This window comes from Cuculus canorus, chromosome 19 (assembly GCF_017976375.1).
Source record: "Cuculus canorus isolate bCucCan1 chromosome 19, bCucCan1.pri, whole genome shotgun sequence".
NCBI classification, from domain to species: domain Eukaryota; kingdom Metazoa; phylum Chordata; class Aves; order Cuculiformes; family Cuculidae; genus Cuculus; species Cuculus canorus.
The window spans coordinates 5,163,350-5,181,284 of NC_071419.1; the positions used below are offsets into that span (position 1 = coordinate 5,163,350).

Below are 17,935 nucleotides of genomic sequence, written 5' to 3' on the forward strand. Positions count from 1 at the left end.
TGTTTGCAATGTTTTTCATAGGCTGGTGTTCCAGAAAATGCTGTAACACAACTTCCCTGGTTTCAACAAATTTACCTTAATCCAGTAACGCATTTTTGTGTCTTTCTAGATTCTGAGCGTTCCCATCTGTCCTCGTTCACTATGAAGTTGAAAGGAAAGTTTCATTCACCAAAAATAAAGAGAACCCCTTCAAAGAAAGGAAAACAAGCTGACCTGACAGTGAAAACACCAGAGAAGTCAGCAAACAAAGTAAGCAAAGGACATGTTCTGTTAGTCTTGATGGTTTCTTGCTGGTACTCAGTTTGTCGAAATCCTGCACCCTGCTGCCAGTGCATGACTTTGTCCTCTGCAGAATGGTGGAGATTTTCCAGGGATTCTCAGGGTTATTCAATGGTTAGTTATAAACTGCTCTGTGTAGTATAAAATAAGAGCAACCAAGGCATGTACTTCCCTTTGGAGAGCCTCATGAGACCCCCTTCCATAAGCGTTTAAATATCTCATTATGGAATGTAGCGTCTAGCCTGACGCATCGTCCCCACATGCACACGCTATGGTTATGCTTACAGCTTCTGAATAACAGCCTGAGCTTGGGGTGTGATCCTTCTAAAAACCCCAAAACCCAGGCGAGCAAATCCTTGCAGCAGATCCAAAGATGTGCTCAGTCCCTGATGAATCAGCAGAGAGAGTCAAACAGATGTGTTCAAGCAGCTACGGATTCTAGCACACCGTTCCTGAGACCCAGTGCACTCCAAGTCCTCCAGGAGCTGAGGTCACCACCCTTTCCCAGCACGAAGCTATCAAAGTGTTATCTCCTCTGCTGTTCTGACCTGATTGCGTAGACTGGAGACGATCACTGTGGCAGTGCTTCTTCAGTTTTCAAGTATAAATCTAAGCCAAAAGTTAAGAACAGTCGAGGTTATTTATGATGTTGAAAGTGTCATCCATTGCGCAGCACCAGACGTGCACACTTCTTTAGATTATCTCTGCTGAGGATTGTTGGGGTGTTATTGAGAGCAGTCAGCAAGATACAGTTATCTTATGCTGTGTGAGGTGCTTAGCACCCAGCAAAGTTGCTTCAGGGCTTCCCAGCCCTATTCTGCACCATCAGGTGGAAGACGATGAAGCTTTAATTTCCCACGCTGCTATTGAAAAATAAGAATAAAAAAGAGATCTGGAGTACTTCTTGAAGGCTTTTAACACCAACGATGTTTCAGGATGGTATATTCAGGTACCTTACAGGCCTTCCTTGACTACATAGTAAATAAATTAGAAAATGGAAAGCCCTTTTCAAAGTGCTGTTCTATAGCATATATATATATTAATGTATTGACAATAGGTGAAGGTTTTGCTTTTCTTTCTTTTCTCTAAAAACCAATGGCAGAGGACATGCTGAACATGCGAGATATTTTTATTGGGAAACAAAGTACTTGCGATATTCTTTATTACTGTACATTATTATTTAAGCTTTATACATTTTTATGCTGTGAAATATTTTTGATTCTTGGCTCATCCTGGCTCATTACTTATCTACTTTAATAGCTATTGTCCAACTGATCAATTAGTTGGATGGAGTCAGCTCATTAGTTTTGTGTGGAGGGATTGGGGAGGAGGGTATAGCTGCATTGTCACCAGGTTCTCTCACTGGGATATAGACATCGGTTGACAAACAGGAGATTTTCTGTCAGAAGACACACTTGATTCACCAAATATCATCCTTTCCTCCCTCCTAAGTACTTAAGATGCTATTTTTGTACTCTTGAAGTAGATAATCACTGTAGCGGAGGAATAGTAATGCCAAAATCAATGTAAAATCACTACCTGTAACCGAGGGTTGTGCTCAACCCATGCAGACGGCTTCTCCTCCTTCTCTTCCCCTTTATGCCTCGATGTGGGCAATGGAGGGGGAGGTTTTTCAGAGCCTCCTATTGTCCTCTGGACTCTGTCTTTGATTCTTATCATAAGCCATACTGTGGCTTAGGACAGTAGTATCCTTCAGCGCTGTTTGTAGAGTTATAATAGGTTTTTCACTGCCAAAATGCAGGCAAAAAAAGGGACTCTTCCAGCTTTTGTAATCAGGTATTTTCTGTACAGCTTGCTGTAACCCTTTCTGTGTCAGCTGTGTCTCACACATGATGCATTTGTAATGATTATTTAAAGGAAAACTTCAGAAGTCATGAAAAATAGGCAGGCAGGGGAGTGGAGAGGAGATGCTGGTTTGCCAAAATGTTAAGTTTATTTCATTTCATGCCCTGGGTGAATCAAGTAGTCCAGCCGCTTTAGCACCTGCCACAGATCTGCCCTCTTGCTGGGGCAAATTCACCTGTGCTGAGAAATGAAATGAGAGATTAGTTCAGGGGTCTCTGCCAACCCAGAGGGGCACCACTGTATGTTTACTTTAGGGACACAGTGACATGTTTGGTGGAAGAATTTAATATCATTAGCCTTGTGAGATGGAGACACCAGATTTTATTCATATCCATCCATCCGACCAGGTGACTCCTTTCTCTGGATTTATTGCTTCAGTGAGTAAAGCACTCAACGTTAGAAATTTCAGCCTCATGGCAACAACTGACGTTTATATATCAGAGCTCTGCAGCAGAATCTGCAGTGCTGTGTAGCATGTATTGTCTTTGTCTGGGTGTGTTTGTGTCTGCACGTATGCACACATCCCTTTGGACCTCAGAAAAGGATTCATAAAAAGTGCTTTTAGGGAATGTCACCCAAAAAGCTAGCAGGGAAGTTGCAATAAAAAGGGCTGTGTCCCAAACGTGTCTGGGTTTACACGCCTTGATGTGCTCAGTGGAAGGATTTGTGTTCATACTTTTCATTCTCAGCCCTGAAGTCTGAGTCAAGCGCATCCCTCCTCTGTGCCAGGAGAGTGTTTAAGCTATTAAGTCGCAAGCCTTTCTACAGGAAACTGTTGTTGAATGAAATATATAAACAGGAGCAGGAACTGCAATCCACGTTTTTTCACTTCTGTTTGAGGTCTCTGACCACTGGGCCATAGTCATACTCGGGGAACACACAGGCTGCCTCATCCCTGAACCATGTGGCCTTTTCATATGAAGTGCAAAACCTTCATGGATGGGACTGAGCGTCTCGTATCCTGGAATAAACTGTGCAGTGGTGAGGACTCATGCCTAAAAAGTGGGAAATGTTGGTTTTTGTACATCAGCAAGCTGCCACAGTGCTCCTCAGCAAGGGAGTTCGGGGCACTGTGGGCTGCAGATCAGAACTCGAGGTGCCTGGCAAGCAATATTGTGAAAAAGTGGAAGCAGCAGCTGGGCTTGGGCACTTCCCAGATGAGATGGAAAAATGACCGAGTGGTTCGCAGAGCTTGGATTGGGACTTAGAATTCTAAAGTTGGAGCTAGATGGGACTTGGGACTCTAATCCTTTTATGCAACCGGCCCCAAATTACTAACCAGTGCTGCCTATAAATTGTTCTCCTAAAACCTTTTGGGCTCCTGGCCTGATTTTGCAGAAAAGCAGCGGTTTAACGGCTGACAAGAGTATGGGGAGCACACAATGCCCATAGGTCATTAATTCTTGAAGCTGAATTTACTGTGTAGATAATGGATGAAACCTGACTCTGCTAAGCTCTCTGCTCCTTTTCTAGCAGTGTTCAGTAGTTAATTTAAATCTCACTTAGGAACTATTATACTTGGCATTAGAAGTCCTCTAGGCATACTTGGTAAACTTTTAAAAAATACCCCTGCCCAGAATGCCATTAAGATATCGTGTTCTGAATTTCCTCTTCTGGTGTCAGTGGTGGCACAGAAGTTGGTGACCACAACTCAGTTTTATTTCAGTGACTTGTTCCTTTCTACAAGCATTCATTCACTGATGCCAAAACTTAGCTTTCACAGCCTGTCCCCATGGAGAGCGTGTGAGTTCCTTGTCCCAGCAGCATCACAAAATGACTTAGGTTGGAGACTGATCGCAAAGGAGTTTTTTATTTGTGATTATATCCCTTTGGCTCATCCACTGCATTGACTTGTTGAAAAGACCTTTTGATGGTGAGACGTGCTTAAGGTAAAAGGATTTTGAACCCTTCAGAGAGTCAACTGTATTTTAAACCAGTAGCTTTTTGTCTTGCATTATCATTACTATCTGTACTTGGTATATTTTCATTTCTTTCACCTTCCCAGTTTGGCTTGTGGGTTTCAAGGCAGTGCCCTTCACATCATCAGTAATGTTAATCTTGACCTAAAACTGATCAAGATCAGCCTTCAGTTTGGAATGCACAGAGTTCAGGAAGTTCAAGTGTGGGTGCAATTTTGCACTGGCTGCTCTTTTGAAAAAAAAATAATGGAATTTCCAGGTATTTGGAGTAAGAGGGGTTTTCTTCAGTCCTCATGGAATGTACTTCATTCAGTGTCACCATACTTCAGGTAAGTTAAAGTAACCTTGACCCTAAAAATCCCAAGGTTTTAACATATCTCTCCTTTTTCCTTCCTCTTTAGAATGTATCCTGGCTAGAGGAGAAGGAAAAGGAGGTCGTCAGTGCATTGCGCTACTTTAAGACTATTGTGGACAAAATGGCAATTGATAAGAAAGTCTTAGAGATGCTGCCAGGCTCAGCCAGTAAAGTGCTGGAAGCTATCCTGCCCCTGGTGCAAACCGATCCGCACATCCAGCAAAGGTAAGTGTCCTTCTTGGGTCTGGGGCTACGGCAGACCAGGTGGCTCCCAGCTTCTCTCCCATCTCTGAAGAAGCGCATCGCACAGGAGAGAGGAAATGCTGCACTGGCTGATGGTGTGACTGCTATTTTTACTAATTACGTGATAGTTTTCAAACATAATTTAAAAGCAGATTCCCTGCTGCAAAGAAGCCCATTGCTGTGGGAAGATAAAGCAAATGAGAATGGTTTTGGGGAGGAGGAAGGGCTGATTCTTAGCACAAACTTGGAAACTCATCAGTTACTAGCAGGAGGTTCTCAGATGCTATGCTGTTTCTGCAGTCCTTGATGGTATACTAAAAGCTAACAAATCCAATAGCTTTAACTTGAAAAAGAGTTTATCTTCAGAGTAATCCCCTTCTGCGTTCCATTTATCATTCCTGATATTAGAGAAGTCTGAGCCTGCACTCTTTCCTGGTTTTTTGGATTTTACTGGGTCGGATACAGAACAGAAGTAAACAGATGTACTTCAGTAGATTAACCAGTCCAAGTTCATTCCTGTGTGCTCTCAACAGATTATTTGGGCAATGTTTTAACAGATTATGTGTATTATATTTTAACCAGTTAGACAGTGGCTTTGAAGCCAGAAAAGATGTAGAAATTTGGCAAAGCAAAGCTCAGCATGGTTTATAAGGATTTGTGGAGTTGTCAAGCCACGCAGGAGTGAACTAACACAACCTTGGCAGTTGGGTATCTGTATTTACCCATATAAGCAGAATTTTCATAGTCAGTTGTCAGTGGAGTCCTCCACAGGGTGATAAGTCTCTCTTTTTGGAGACAGCGTGTATCACAGCACAGATCCCTTATGTATGTCCTGCCATGTTCAGCCTCATAGGAAAAAAAAAGGGATCTGGCATTCTCAAAAAGCTGTGTCCTGTCATGCCTACCTATGCTCTTTTATTTCTTTTGACACAAAGGGGTTATTTTGATAGCAAATCCCTTTCTAGAAAAGTGAGCAAGGCTTGTGTCAGTGGGGAAGAAAGGCCTACGATCATTGTTGGACTTCTCTTTGCTTTAGGGGAAGCATTTGCATCAAGGAAAAAAGTAATTAAATCTAGCACAAAATGGGCTTTCAATTACCGCCTCCTTAGAAGGAAGTAGACTGAAGATTAATGGCAAAGAAATCAAAGCCTTAGAAAGAGGTGGGGGAGGGCCCTATTTAGGAAATATGTCCTACCAAGCTAATTTCATTTGAAATTAGAACAAATGGCAAGCAGCATGCTTTAAAAAAAGACACAAAACAACCAAACAGAATGTACTCGCGGTTGTTTGTATCCCCCTGGTTGTAACTTGCCAGTGGTTCTTTCCCCAGTCCTGCAAACCCCATTCACCTGAATAATCTCCTTGATTCTCATCTCACGAAGAATGAAATTACTGGAGTTAAGCCAGTGTAAAATGGATAGCAGAGAGAAATGGGAAGGTTTGGAACACTCATACCAGCAATGATTGCAAGATTACACCGTTCTTATCTGTTTATGGTTTTGATACAGTTTGAAATTGATTTAATACAAAGAATTGCTGAAGCGTTGCCATCAGCAGTGCTGTTAACACACCTTGTTTAGTAATGAAGTAAGTGTTTTCAGAATGCCAGGAAAATGCCTGTGAGCACTGTTGTTACAGTTAACTTTTATTTAGAGTTGTCATCCTTCCAAATCTCTTTTTTTTTTCCCCTTCAGAACAATAGCTTCAATTCTGTTTCTCATTAAAAACAAAACAAAGCAACACCCTTCCTTTTCCAAACCTGAACTTCATTCAGTTCAGTTTCTGTAAAGAAGCGGGTTTTAATTACGTGTTTTAAGGCATTATAAACAGTGAGGAAATGATTTGTAAAGGAATGAATATAGTCAGCTCTCAATTATCCAAGACATTTTAGGGGAGAGTTAATAAGGAAGAAGGAAAGCATAGATAACACTGAAATAATATAAATTAGACTTAAGTATTTAACTTTGAAGTTAAGACATAGAGTGGAGCTGTAAATTAAAGAGGAAAGCACTTTTATTTTTTTAGCATTACCATGTTAACCTGCAGCCCAGATTATTCATTCTCAGTTAACTGAAAATGAACTCTTAATTGTTTTTGTACTTTCGTACTGTTGTCCCGTTTGGTGCTGGAGAAGGGGAGAGCTGCCGCAGCAGTGGAGAACCCAGGGCTTTGTCCCCTGCTAAGCACAAATTCTCAATGCCAGAGTTGAAAGGAGAACAGTCAAATTGTTAACAGTGTGAAGTACACTTCAAACCAAGCACTCGTAACATTTGATAGGATCTCCATGGTTTCATTTTGCTCTTTTTTTTTCCTTCAACTGTCCAGTTCTGCCATCTCGTCCTGCTATAGCCGTGTGTACCAGAGTCTGGCCAATCTAATTCGCTGGTCTGATCAAGTGATGCTGGAAGGTGTGAATTCAGAAGACAAGGAGATGGTGACGACAGTGAAGGGTGTCATAAAAGCTGTTCTGGATGGAGTAAAAGTACGTGAGAAAAATGCTGTGAATTATATTATATGAAGTATATAGTAATGTATTTTAGGAGAGATCTAGTTAAAAGAAGCTTTTAAGTGCAGGTAAAATATAAAGATCCCGTTCCTGCCTTCAGTAAACTACCTCTTAAATCAGCTGCTCGGTAAGTGAAATGACCCTGCTTGGCATATTGGTTTAAGTCTAGCACAAATGCTCTGGCTATTAGTGTGTGCTTCTAAAATGCTCACCCTGGCAGCTGGATGGATTGGAAGAAGCAGTAAATCTTTATTAAGCATTGTATTAAATTTTCAGCGAGTCGTTCTCAGTCTCCCAGTCTCTGATGCAGATTACAAGACAGAGTTTGAGTATTTTTTGTCTAGGCAAAATACAATGGAAATGCTCCCTGTTGATGCTCACAGAGAATCAGAGACTCCAGTTCCATCTTTTAACATAAATTTCAAGGGATTCGTCAGTGACACATCCCTGCCTTCAGCAGCCAGATTCGGGTGTGGACCAGGTGATGAGCTAAGCTTAGTTTTCCGGCGATTAATTTTACATAACTAATGGAAACGTTTAACAGAAACCTTTGTATCCTTTGTGAGACCTGCTTATAGCATTCCCTCCCTGCCCCGCCCAGGAAAAGCTGTTGGCTTTCCTTCTACCTCCCGGTAAGCTTTAGGTACCCATTATTTCTGTTTGCCAGACTCTTCTCTGTGCCGATGGCCGCAACGGCTGTTCATTCAACTGACCTAGCACTGCAGTTAAAGGTTTGCTCCACCTGGGCTTGAAGCACCCCTGGAGAGACCGTCATATCTTCTGGGAATCTTATTTTGAAAACTGTAGAGAAAGATAAATCTCTTCCAACAGCAGGGCTGAATCTGAAGGGGAATGTTTAACGCAGGTACAGAAGGAAACCCAGGGCAGAGTTTTAAAAACTGCAGTGGATGTTTCATGTGGATTAGTGTGTCCGGAACAGGCATCTGAATGCAAAACTGAAGTGGATCTCACAAGCTTTGGCTGTTGTTTCCAGGAGTCTTGGTGTGGCGTTTGCATGCCCTGAATATCTCTTTAATGTTACTCAAACACGGATACTAAAATCTACAATTACTTATTGAGCCTTTTCAATAAATATCTTTGAAACGAAACATTCCCATCACCCAAAGAGGACAGATTTCCAGGATTATTTTGCACAATACGCCCTTTAATTTTGAGCTCTGGATTTGAAAGGTAAAGCCAGCCTTAAATTTGCACAGTAGGATAGAGACAAACAGTTTAGCCTAAAGTCTCAGCTGCTCTTAGTGTTGGAATTCAGCAGCAATTTGTAGTACGTGAAAATCTGTGCTGTGGTATCTGAACTCTAATACCCCAGCAAACAGCGAGGCATTTCGTTCTGTTATCACTGAATGAATCTACACAGAGTTGTGGAGGGCCGCGTTATCACCAGAGCCAGGGCAGAGTTGGATGGTCTTGCATGATGCTTGCGTGCCCACTGTCCTTTCACTTCAAGCAGTATTTAAGCTCTTGATAACTCTTGCCTTCCAAGCAGCGTGCCTGTGCGGATGGGTGGAAGGTCTCTGATGCCGGCTCTGCCCATGCTGTGAGCCAGCCTAGGTGGGAAGTGCTGCTGCCGTGTCCGTACAGTGCTGACCTTGAGCTTTTAAGCCTCGCTGAGCGGCATGGCTATATCAGTCTCTACTTCGTTGTTATTTTGGCCATCCAGTTGGAGCTGGCTTACGTCTGGTCGGCTTGGAGTATGGCTAGAGCAGATGTGTGGCTGTCTGGCTAGATGTGAATGTGTCTGCCCATCAACAGGTCAGCATTTGGAAGCGGCGTGCACTCATCTCCTGCTGCATAGTGAGAAACAAGTTTATTTTAGAAGGGCCAAGCCAGCTTTCAGATCTGGAAGCAGAACTGAGGAGTTGGACACTTCTCTGCTGTGGAGAGCCTTTTTTGTTTTTCTGGCAGATCGCACAAGACCTACTTCCACATTTCAGTGCTTACTTCCTTCTTTATTTTCAGAATCGAGCATAAAGGGGTCGCTTGTTCACTTGTGTTTCTTGCTGTTTTGATCTCAGGCTTTAGTGCCTTGTGAGGCGTATGTAAAAAGAAAAAAAAAAAATCCTCGTTTTGATTGCGTAACTTCTTAAAAATCCATCTCATTTTGGAATTTCCAGCTTGCTGAAGTAGCATAAGTTTGTAAAGAGGCTTTAATTATTTCTAATTACTGCTGCAGGAATCTCTTTACTTGCTGATAAGGAATAGCATAATGTGCATCTGGCTCGGTTGCATGCTGATTACCTCTGTGTGTACACTGAGGATCTTGGCTTGATTTTAAAACGCAACTTCTCGTTTTGGGGTTAGTAGAGGAGAAAAAGTCAGGGTTCGGGAAATCTGGTGATATTTGTCAAAGTTTAGAGAGAAAAAAAGTGATCCTTTCAGGTACTGACAATCATCAGCTGACTTGGTGTCTCTGCTGGAGGTGCTTTGGGTTCTTTTTCACAGCTCCCATGGTTTGAATCATTCTAAAGATACTTTTGAGCCAGATGTGACTGGGTTTCTCCCCTGTTGTAAGCTACGCTCCTGTATAGTGGACGAGCATGTGTCCGTTACAACTGATGAAATAGGAAAACCGAGCTCTTCAGCCCTGGATGCGAGGGGCTCATCAGCACTGCTGCGGCACGGCTGCCAGCACTACGGGCTGCAGCACAGGCCTCTGTTCAGTTTAAGGTGCTAAACATGGTGGAGAAAGGTGAGGAAAAGGAGACGTTACATTTTTCCTTCCATAGTCCTTTCAAAGGGATGTTTAAGGAGTATTTTGGCTTTTGGTTTGAATGCCCGTATGTTTTATTTCCCTTGCTGTTCTCTTACACCTTGTGTGGAGTCACTGTTCTTGCTGGTGAGTATCGATAGCCCCACTCTTACTCTCTGCGTAAGAGTCTCAAGAAACCTCTTCAGCAGTGGAAGTCTGTCCAGAGGGCAGGAAGGTGGCAATCCGTCGTGTCATCACTCACTCCTGACAGTGATGCAAAGCTGGTGCCAGCTGCAGCCAGAAGAGTCCAATGGAGTCACTTTGTGTTTTCCAAATCATCAAACTTGCAGAAGAGCCTTGTTTAGGTTTTGTAGGCTCCCAGGTTCTGCAGGTGTTCTTCCTAGCGATGTTCTGTAAACTTCATAGGGGAATTTGTGAAGTCTGAAAGGAATAACCAGTTTTTAATTAATGATTGTTCATCCCGAAAGAGAGGATGAAAGAGAGGAAAGTACATTTTTTAAAAATAGTTTCTGTTGAGTAACTGGGGTCACTCAGTGGAGGTCTGAGGTCATGGAATGAATCATAGGTCAGTTCAGTGTCTGTGTAACCACTGAAGTTCTGTGGCTGAAGGGCCTTATTTATTTTCTTTTTCTGTATTCTCTGTAAAGTACATTACCTTAGTGAGGCTGATAGACTGTCAAAAGCCCTGTTGGTCTGTTGCTTCTTCTTCCAGAGTATTTCCCTGTGGGGGATGTGGCCCTCCATGGAGGTGAAAGCTGGCCAGGCTGGTGGGCTGTGGTCAGCTCGCTGCTGTGCTTTTCCTCATCAGAGCACTTCTCTGTCTGTGTCAGACAGGAGCGTCGTCATAGCATTAGTCCGCACAGACATCTGTATGTGCTGTGCTGGTACGCTCTCTTCCTTTGCCACATGTGGGATTTTCCAGGACAGCTTCTGGAAAGCAGAGTGTTTTGTTGTGTTTTTGGTTGACAGGGTGTACATTATCTTTAAGCAGAAGCTCACACCAAGAATTTAAGTAGAACGTTGAAATCAAAATCAGCTGTGGTGGACACTTGGACTGCATTTGCCATCCTTTGGACATCCAGTGTAATACTTTATTCCTCTTGCACGTGGTTTGACCCACGAAAGTTCAGCTTTAAATAGGGCCTTATATAAAATACAGGAACTAGAATGTTTCCTTGCTTGGAAGGATGATAACGATGGCATTCCAGTTATTGCATTGAGAGAGCAATGACAGTTGTTTCCAAGCTCAATCGACATTAAGATAGTACCAGAATGATGATCCCATACTTCTGCTGCTATTACAAAAATTAAAAACCGATCCCCTCTAGTTTCCTATGCATAACATGCTGGGAAGCCAATACTGTCAGGAAGGAGTGCCCGTTTTGTAGCCTGCCTGTAAGAGGGCATCTGTTTGTATCTGAGTTTGTCAGCCTCAGACATCCGCAAAATGTTCTCTTCATCTTTCTGGTGTGAATGATTGTTGGTTTGACTGCTGGCAGACTTGTAGTTCAGGATCATTGTGCCCTTATCTCTTCATCCAGAGCCTTATCTGCCTATAACAGATACACTGCAGTGATTCCTTGAATGATTAAGCCTTCCATTGCTAACATGTTAAAAGAAGCCTTCAGGGGAAGCAGGCTTTTTAATAAAGGTGTTCAGTATTCAATTTGTTGTTGGGCGTCTTACAGAAAACTTGCATTTTGAAACAAATACGTACTTGTTTAGAAAATAGAAAGCAATTATTTAATTCTTATACTGGCGAGGTGAGGCACTCCACTGTGTAAGACTTTTCTGTGCTTGTGTTTATATGTGTAAAGTCAGTTTACCGTTCTCTAGGGTGTTGTGGGGACTGGAACGTATTTAGAGAGGAAGCGCAGCAAAAAGATGCATGTGTGGGTTTGTGCAGAATCCCCACAGGGCTTGGGTTTATGAACTTAATTCGAATATGGCTAAACTGCTGCTGGGTGCAGGCTGCTCCTCAGAAGCAGGACCGCATCACTTCTGGCTCTGTACCAGACCTACATCCAGCTCAGCTCTCCCTGCGTCCATGCCATCATTAATCCACAGCCTGGGTAGCCAGGACTTTAATGCAGTAGCATCATAGGATGTTTGAGTGCAGCATTCAGCAAATAATGATTATTGCCTTTTTCTTCTCTCTCCATCCATCAGGAGCTGGTCAGACTCACAATTGAAAAGCAGGAGCATCCCTCTCCCACGAGCCCAGTTAAACCCAGTTTACCAGCATGTAAATCAGACAGGTGGGTCACTATAGTGATTTCTTCTGCATGCAAGTCTTATATAGTAGCTTGATGGGGGATAATTTCTGGCTGCTGATGGTTGAATTAAAGCATTTGGTTATTCTTCACAGAGGATAGCGTAATGTTCTTTATGTAGCTTCATTCTCATTGTGAGGCCACTTAAAGAGAACAATATGCTATAGGGAAGATACCAAAATCTGACAGTGAAACACCACTTAGCCATGACACATACTGGATATACACAAAACTCCACCTGCAGGTGTAAATTCTGTCTTCTGCTCTAGATGCCTTTCATATTGCATATGATTTAAAGTATTTATTAATCTTTCAGTGTGCTGCATTCCAGTTGTGTTTTATGATTCACAATCCGTATTCTGCTCATTGCAGCCCATCAGAACTTCCCCTTACAGACCGAGAAATGGAGATCCTCAACAAAACAACTAATATGACTCAATCCAACGAGCTACTGACTGACTCCATGGATGAAGAAGTTGCACCCCCTAAACCTCCTCTGCCTAGCATTCGTGTGGCAGAAAACAGGTAATGCTGGCCAACCAGCTGACTGCAGAATACAAGTGGCTCTTACCACGTTCTTGGTTTTTAATCAATCTCGGCAAAAATATGCACAAGCAAGGTCATGAGGAGAGTTGGTGTTGCCTCTGAATTTCCAGTCCTTCAGAGTAATGCTTCCCTGCTCCTGCACTCAGTTTATGACTTTGTATTCCCTCTACCTTGTTTTGAGCTATGTTCTTCATTATCTGTGTTTTCCTTTCCTTCTTTTCGTATGAATATTGTGCCATGCCCTGAGATCCCTGCAGGAGAGGCATCAATTAAACGCATAAGATCCTTATTTAAAACTATGTGAATACCACACTATACAACAGCATCTCGTGCGGTTCTAACCAGTCTGTTAACCTCAGCTGGCAGTTATCAGTCTGTCCTGCACATCCAGGTAGTTCTGCATTGCTTATCAGGTTAAGAGTGAAAGGAGCCAATAGTGCATAAAAAAAAAATATTTTACTTGGTTGTTCTTGTTCTGCGAGTAACCACATGAAAGTTTCTATGTTCTATTTTGAGAACAAAGAGAAACCCCCCAATTTACAGGTTTTGGGTCTGTGTGTAATGTTTTTCTTCTCTACTACTGGTGCTAAAGGATGGAGTGAAAAATACATGTTGTGCTAATTTGAAAATACAGCATCAAAGGCTGTGGCTGACAAAAAGAATCACATTTCTATGTATTTTATGAATTCTCATGGGTTATATAAAAATTTCGTGGTATGTTCCAGGAACAGAATGCATGTGCTCTTGAGAACCTCGCAGGCTTGATGATTATCAGAATTGTGTGTCATTAGAAGAAAAAAAACTAGAAGTGCAGCAGTGAAAATCTTACCAGTTAGTGCTGGTGTGTGCATCCAAAATAGATTTACGCTAAAACATGGGCCCACACAGTGTTCATTGTGAGAGCCACACTGACTATCTGTTCCCTGAGGTTCACCAGGAGACTAAAAGTGCAGAAAAAGAATTTTCCTGTACATTTTCAAAACTTTGAACATTTTTCAGGCCTGGAAGATCTGAGGAGGAGGGACTTCTGTGAATGGAAACAGTATTTGGAGCTACTAAAACATTTAATTTGTATTTTCACTGCTTTTACTAAGAGATAATTACCTTGCTAATTAGGTCCATTAAAAATAATTTTTAAAACAGCACTTGTTTTTGTTTGAGAAATACCAACTCTTTTCCATCCTTGAAAAATGAATCGCTGAACAGGACCTTACCTGTGAGAGTATTCTTCAATTCAGATTTGTTAGCAAATACACTTTGTTGAACAGCTCCTGACCAGCTTTGGATAAGAACCTGTGAGCTTTGAGCCTGACAAGTCAAAGGTTTTCTGGAAAAGAAGCTCGTGAAGCCTCTAAATGTCTCTTTGCTAGAAAAGCAATGGAAGAATCAGTGTCTGTTGTGTCTTGCAGCCCTCCACCAGCATTGCCCCCTAAAAAGCGGCAGTCGGCACCTTCCCCGACCAGAGTGGCTGTTGTGGCCCCCATGAGTCGAGCCACCAGTGGGTCCAGTTTACCTGTTGGAATCAACAGACAGGTAATGGCGTAACCCCTTAGTGAAAGCCAAGGGAAACGTGCTGTGATCTGTAGCAAGAGCTTAGAGATGCTGTGACCTGCAGCTGCGCAGTTCCCTGCACGCCTCTGCTTGTCCCAAACAACCCTGTACGGGAAAGCTCTGGAGCAGGAGTTTTAGCGGCAGGAACGTCACTATAATAAATAATTTGAATAGCTTAATTTTTTTTACAGTGCTGTTGGATTTAATTAACAAATTGCTTAAACTTTGTTGCCTTGAGGTGTAGCAGACTGTGACGATGTGAGCCATTGAGTGTTGCTGTATTGAACAGATCTGGGTGCGGAGCAGCTGGTTTTGCTTACCGAGATCTCACCAAAGTTTACTTCCTGGCCAAGGGACGATGTGGCATATTGAGATCAGATTTTCTTCATCCAGTCACAATTTTAAAACTTCTCTTAACCTGAGGAGTAGCTTGAACAACTGCTCTGGCCACTGCTGGTGCTTTGGGGAAATCTATACATTCTCTGGTAGAAAAATGGAAAACTTGGGGCCGTGAGTGTTAATCCTGTTCCATCACTTGTGCTAGTCTAAAGTTTCTGAGATCATGGCTGGGTTTGCTCTACACAATCAGGAACTTACTAACTCAGCAGGGAGGACCTGAATCATCTTAAATTGCACCAAAATAAAATCTTGTCCTCGTCCCCAAAGCCTCAGCTCTGGCATAGGGAGCCTCTGCTGTCGCTTAGCTGACCCAGATAAGGCTGTAGCAGTTCTTCAGTTACTGGTACAACCACACTTAGATTGCAGCACTGGGAATACTTGAGGGGTTCACTCGTAGGTTGGTAAGCTTGAGGGATTTTCTGAAAGAGAAATGTAGTTGTAGGCACAGAAAGTTGGATCTCACTATAGCTTATTTTTCCTTTGCATGCACCTCAGCTAACCAAATACTTGTAAAAGCCCCAGTTATTTAATGCGAAATCTTGCAGTCTGTTTACCTGCTATCAGTGGTTTGACAAGCAGTCGTCAGATGTGCGTAGTGGTGAGGAACTCAGTCATTATCTCAGTGCTGGGTCACAGCACACACTGCCTGGAAGCAGGAGCGCACAGAGCTCCCTGACCTGGGCCCTTTACCCAACTTGGAGGTGGTTTTCTGTGGTCTTGATGAGCGTGTCTAACTGGAGAGGGCTAGCGGCACTCATCCCCTCCCCTCCTGCTTTTCTTAACGCAGCTGTGAGGTGTTTGCTTCTCAAGCTGCATCTTGCTTGCTAGCGAGCTGCCAAGAAATGACAGTCATTTGATTTTTTTGCTTAAGGATTTTGATGTCGACTGCTATGCCCAGAGAAGGTTGTCAGGCGGAAGCCACTCCTATGGGGGGGAGTCTCCTCGCCTCTCACCGTGCAGTAGCATCGGCAAACTCAGCAAGTCTGATGAGCAGCTCTCTTCTCTGGACCGCGACAGTGGTCAGTGCTCCCGCAACACAAGCTGTGAAACGTTAGGTAAGCAGGGGGTTGTCCGGTGTTGCTAGAGGAGGCCCCACCGCTCTCGTTCGGGAGCTGTCGTAGCTGTGGTGCAGAAGTGGATTGTGCTTGCAACTGTCATCTTGTAGTTACTGCAGGCGGTTCTGTGCAGAATGATATTCTGTCAGATAGGAAAAAGCCTCAGGAAATGTGTTTCCCTAGTTATAGATGATTGTGTTCAAACTCTACTCAGCTCTCAAGTGGAATGTTTTGTTGATTTCAGCCTTGTCTGCAGACATCAGTAGGAAATGACGGTGCTGGTAGACTAAAGCGATGTTGTCTCTACATACTTGAAAGAAAATAAAGCACAAATATAAATATGAAATATAAATAATTTCTGCTATGGTCTACCAATGGATTTTTTGTCATTTGTTTGCTAGCTAAAGAAATAATAAGAGTTTTATTAAGGCTGGACTCCCCGCAACGAGGAAGTACCATTCTGCTTAAATGAACTGATTAATTAACTGATGGAATGGGAGGGGCAGAACTGAAAAGGACTGAACAGTGAAACTAATGCATTTTTCTCCTGACCTCTGTGTTTAACCAGATCAATCAGATCACTATGATCCGGACTATGAATTCCTGCAGCAGGACCTCTCAAACGCTGATCAGATACCGCAGCAGGCGCCAGGTATCCTCAGCCCATTGCCAGAGTCCTTGGGTGAATCTGGCTCCCCTTTCCATGGACATACTTTCCAGATCCCGCAGGGCAGCTCTCCTCCACTTGAATTCTGCAGCCTCTCAGGAGCAGCACAGCCAACAGAGACTCCTCCAGCTTTACCAGAAAAGAAGAGGAGGAGCGCAGCCTCTCAGACTTCAGATAATTCAGGCTGCAGGGTCTCCTACGAGAGGCACCCTTCCCAATACGATAACATCTCAGAGGATGACGTGCAGAATGCAGCATCTGTCCCATCAGTACCCTTCACGCCGTTTGCTGCTGTTTTGCCCTTCCAGCAAGGAAACTCTTCAGCACCAGTTGAATTCATTGCTGACTTTGCTGCTCCAGATTCTAATAGTGACCCAGAGAAGCCACCACCTCTCCCAGAGAAGAAAAACAAACACAGTAAGCAAGTTTTTGTGTTTGGGTTTTACTTCTACTTTTCTCTTTCCTTGCTTCTGAAAACTACTAAGTAATGGTGACCCCAAGGTACTGGCCTTGCTCCCATGAGGCTGGGTGTCAAAATCAGTCAGTGGCAAAGGCATTGAAGGGAAGAGTCTGTCCTTTGGTGGGCAGGGAGTGACTGTTGGAGCCAGGAACAATCCAGGCCCAGGTGAGCTGGCATCACACAGCATCTTTATTACTATAGTGAGAACGTTTTACTTCTCTGTTTACTTGAGCACAAATCTTTGAGGTACTCTACCTTCCAGGTCTTCCTTGTTTATCCTCCCCTTTTACATCCATTCCTTCCCCACTGCTGCCATTTTATGAATATTTTCCCAATACAGATAAGAACTGGGTACTCTCCAAGAGCTTGGAGAAAGGGCTGCTTGTCTGTCTGAAGCCGAGCATTGCCAGAGCAGTTATTTGGCAACAGGAACACAGTCACCTACATAGCTGTGCATGACAATACTATTAACCTCGCATCCAGTACCGCTGTTTTGCTACAGCATCTCATTTCCTTTGGATGCCTAAGAATTTCCCACATCGTTAAAATAAGCAGGATCTAAATGCGAAGGCTCACCATCCCCAGCCAGACTCCTGGCACACCGGTACTGACTGTGACTCAAGTTCATGGCCTCATTCTGATTTCCTTAATGTTCATGGCTGAAAACGCATGAAACCTCTTGCGAAAAAAAGCAGCCGTACTGCTCTGCCAATAAAGGCTGTGGACAACGTAGTGAGATCCATCAGAGGCTAGTTTACTAGTCGCTGCCTTGCTTTGCAGCTGTACATTGCGTGAGGAGGTAGCGTATATGAGATCGGGATGAACAGTGTTCTGTTGTAGAGCTGGCAGCCCCAGTGAAGAGCTGATTCGAAAGTGCTGAGTTGGCCTTCTGACTCATTTCTGCAGTTTGTAGCCTTTTCACGGAGAACAAGGTGGAAATGAGATCGGTGTGTCCTGCGGCAGGGTTAGGATTCAGTCCATTTCTATGATTGTTTATTGTGCCAGTCGCTTTTTTGAAAGGTGCGTTGGTTAAAAGCATCTCCGTTATCCCTGAAGGACCAGTCCACGTTTGTAACCCTGGG

General features: G+C 43.3%; 1 protein-coding gene across 1 annotated transcript in view; it reads left to right on the plus strand.

Annotated features, from left to right (window-relative positions):
* The window catches only part of RAPGEF1 (Rap guanine nucleotide exchange factor 1), an 87,066-nt gene that overhangs the window by 33,277 nt on the left and 35,854 nt on the right, over nt 1–17,935 (plus strand). Inside the window, exons 2-9 of the mRNA XM_054083919.1 lie at nt 110–249; nt 4,466–4,644; nt 6,988–7,144; nt 12,072–12,160; nt 12,548–12,700; nt 14,131–14,254; nt 15,543–15,726; nt 16,295–16,810. Of these exons, the coding sequence (XP_053939894.1) occupies nt 110–249; nt 4,466–4,644; nt 6,988–7,144; nt 12,072–12,160; nt 12,548–12,700; nt 14,131–14,254; nt 15,543–15,726; nt 16,295–16,810 (1,542 nt within the window). The remainder of the gene's footprint in view (nt 1–109; nt 250–4,465; nt 4,645–6,987; nt 7,145–12,071; nt 12,161–12,547; nt 12,701–14,130; nt 14,255–15,542; nt 15,727–16,294; nt 16,811–17,935) is intronic.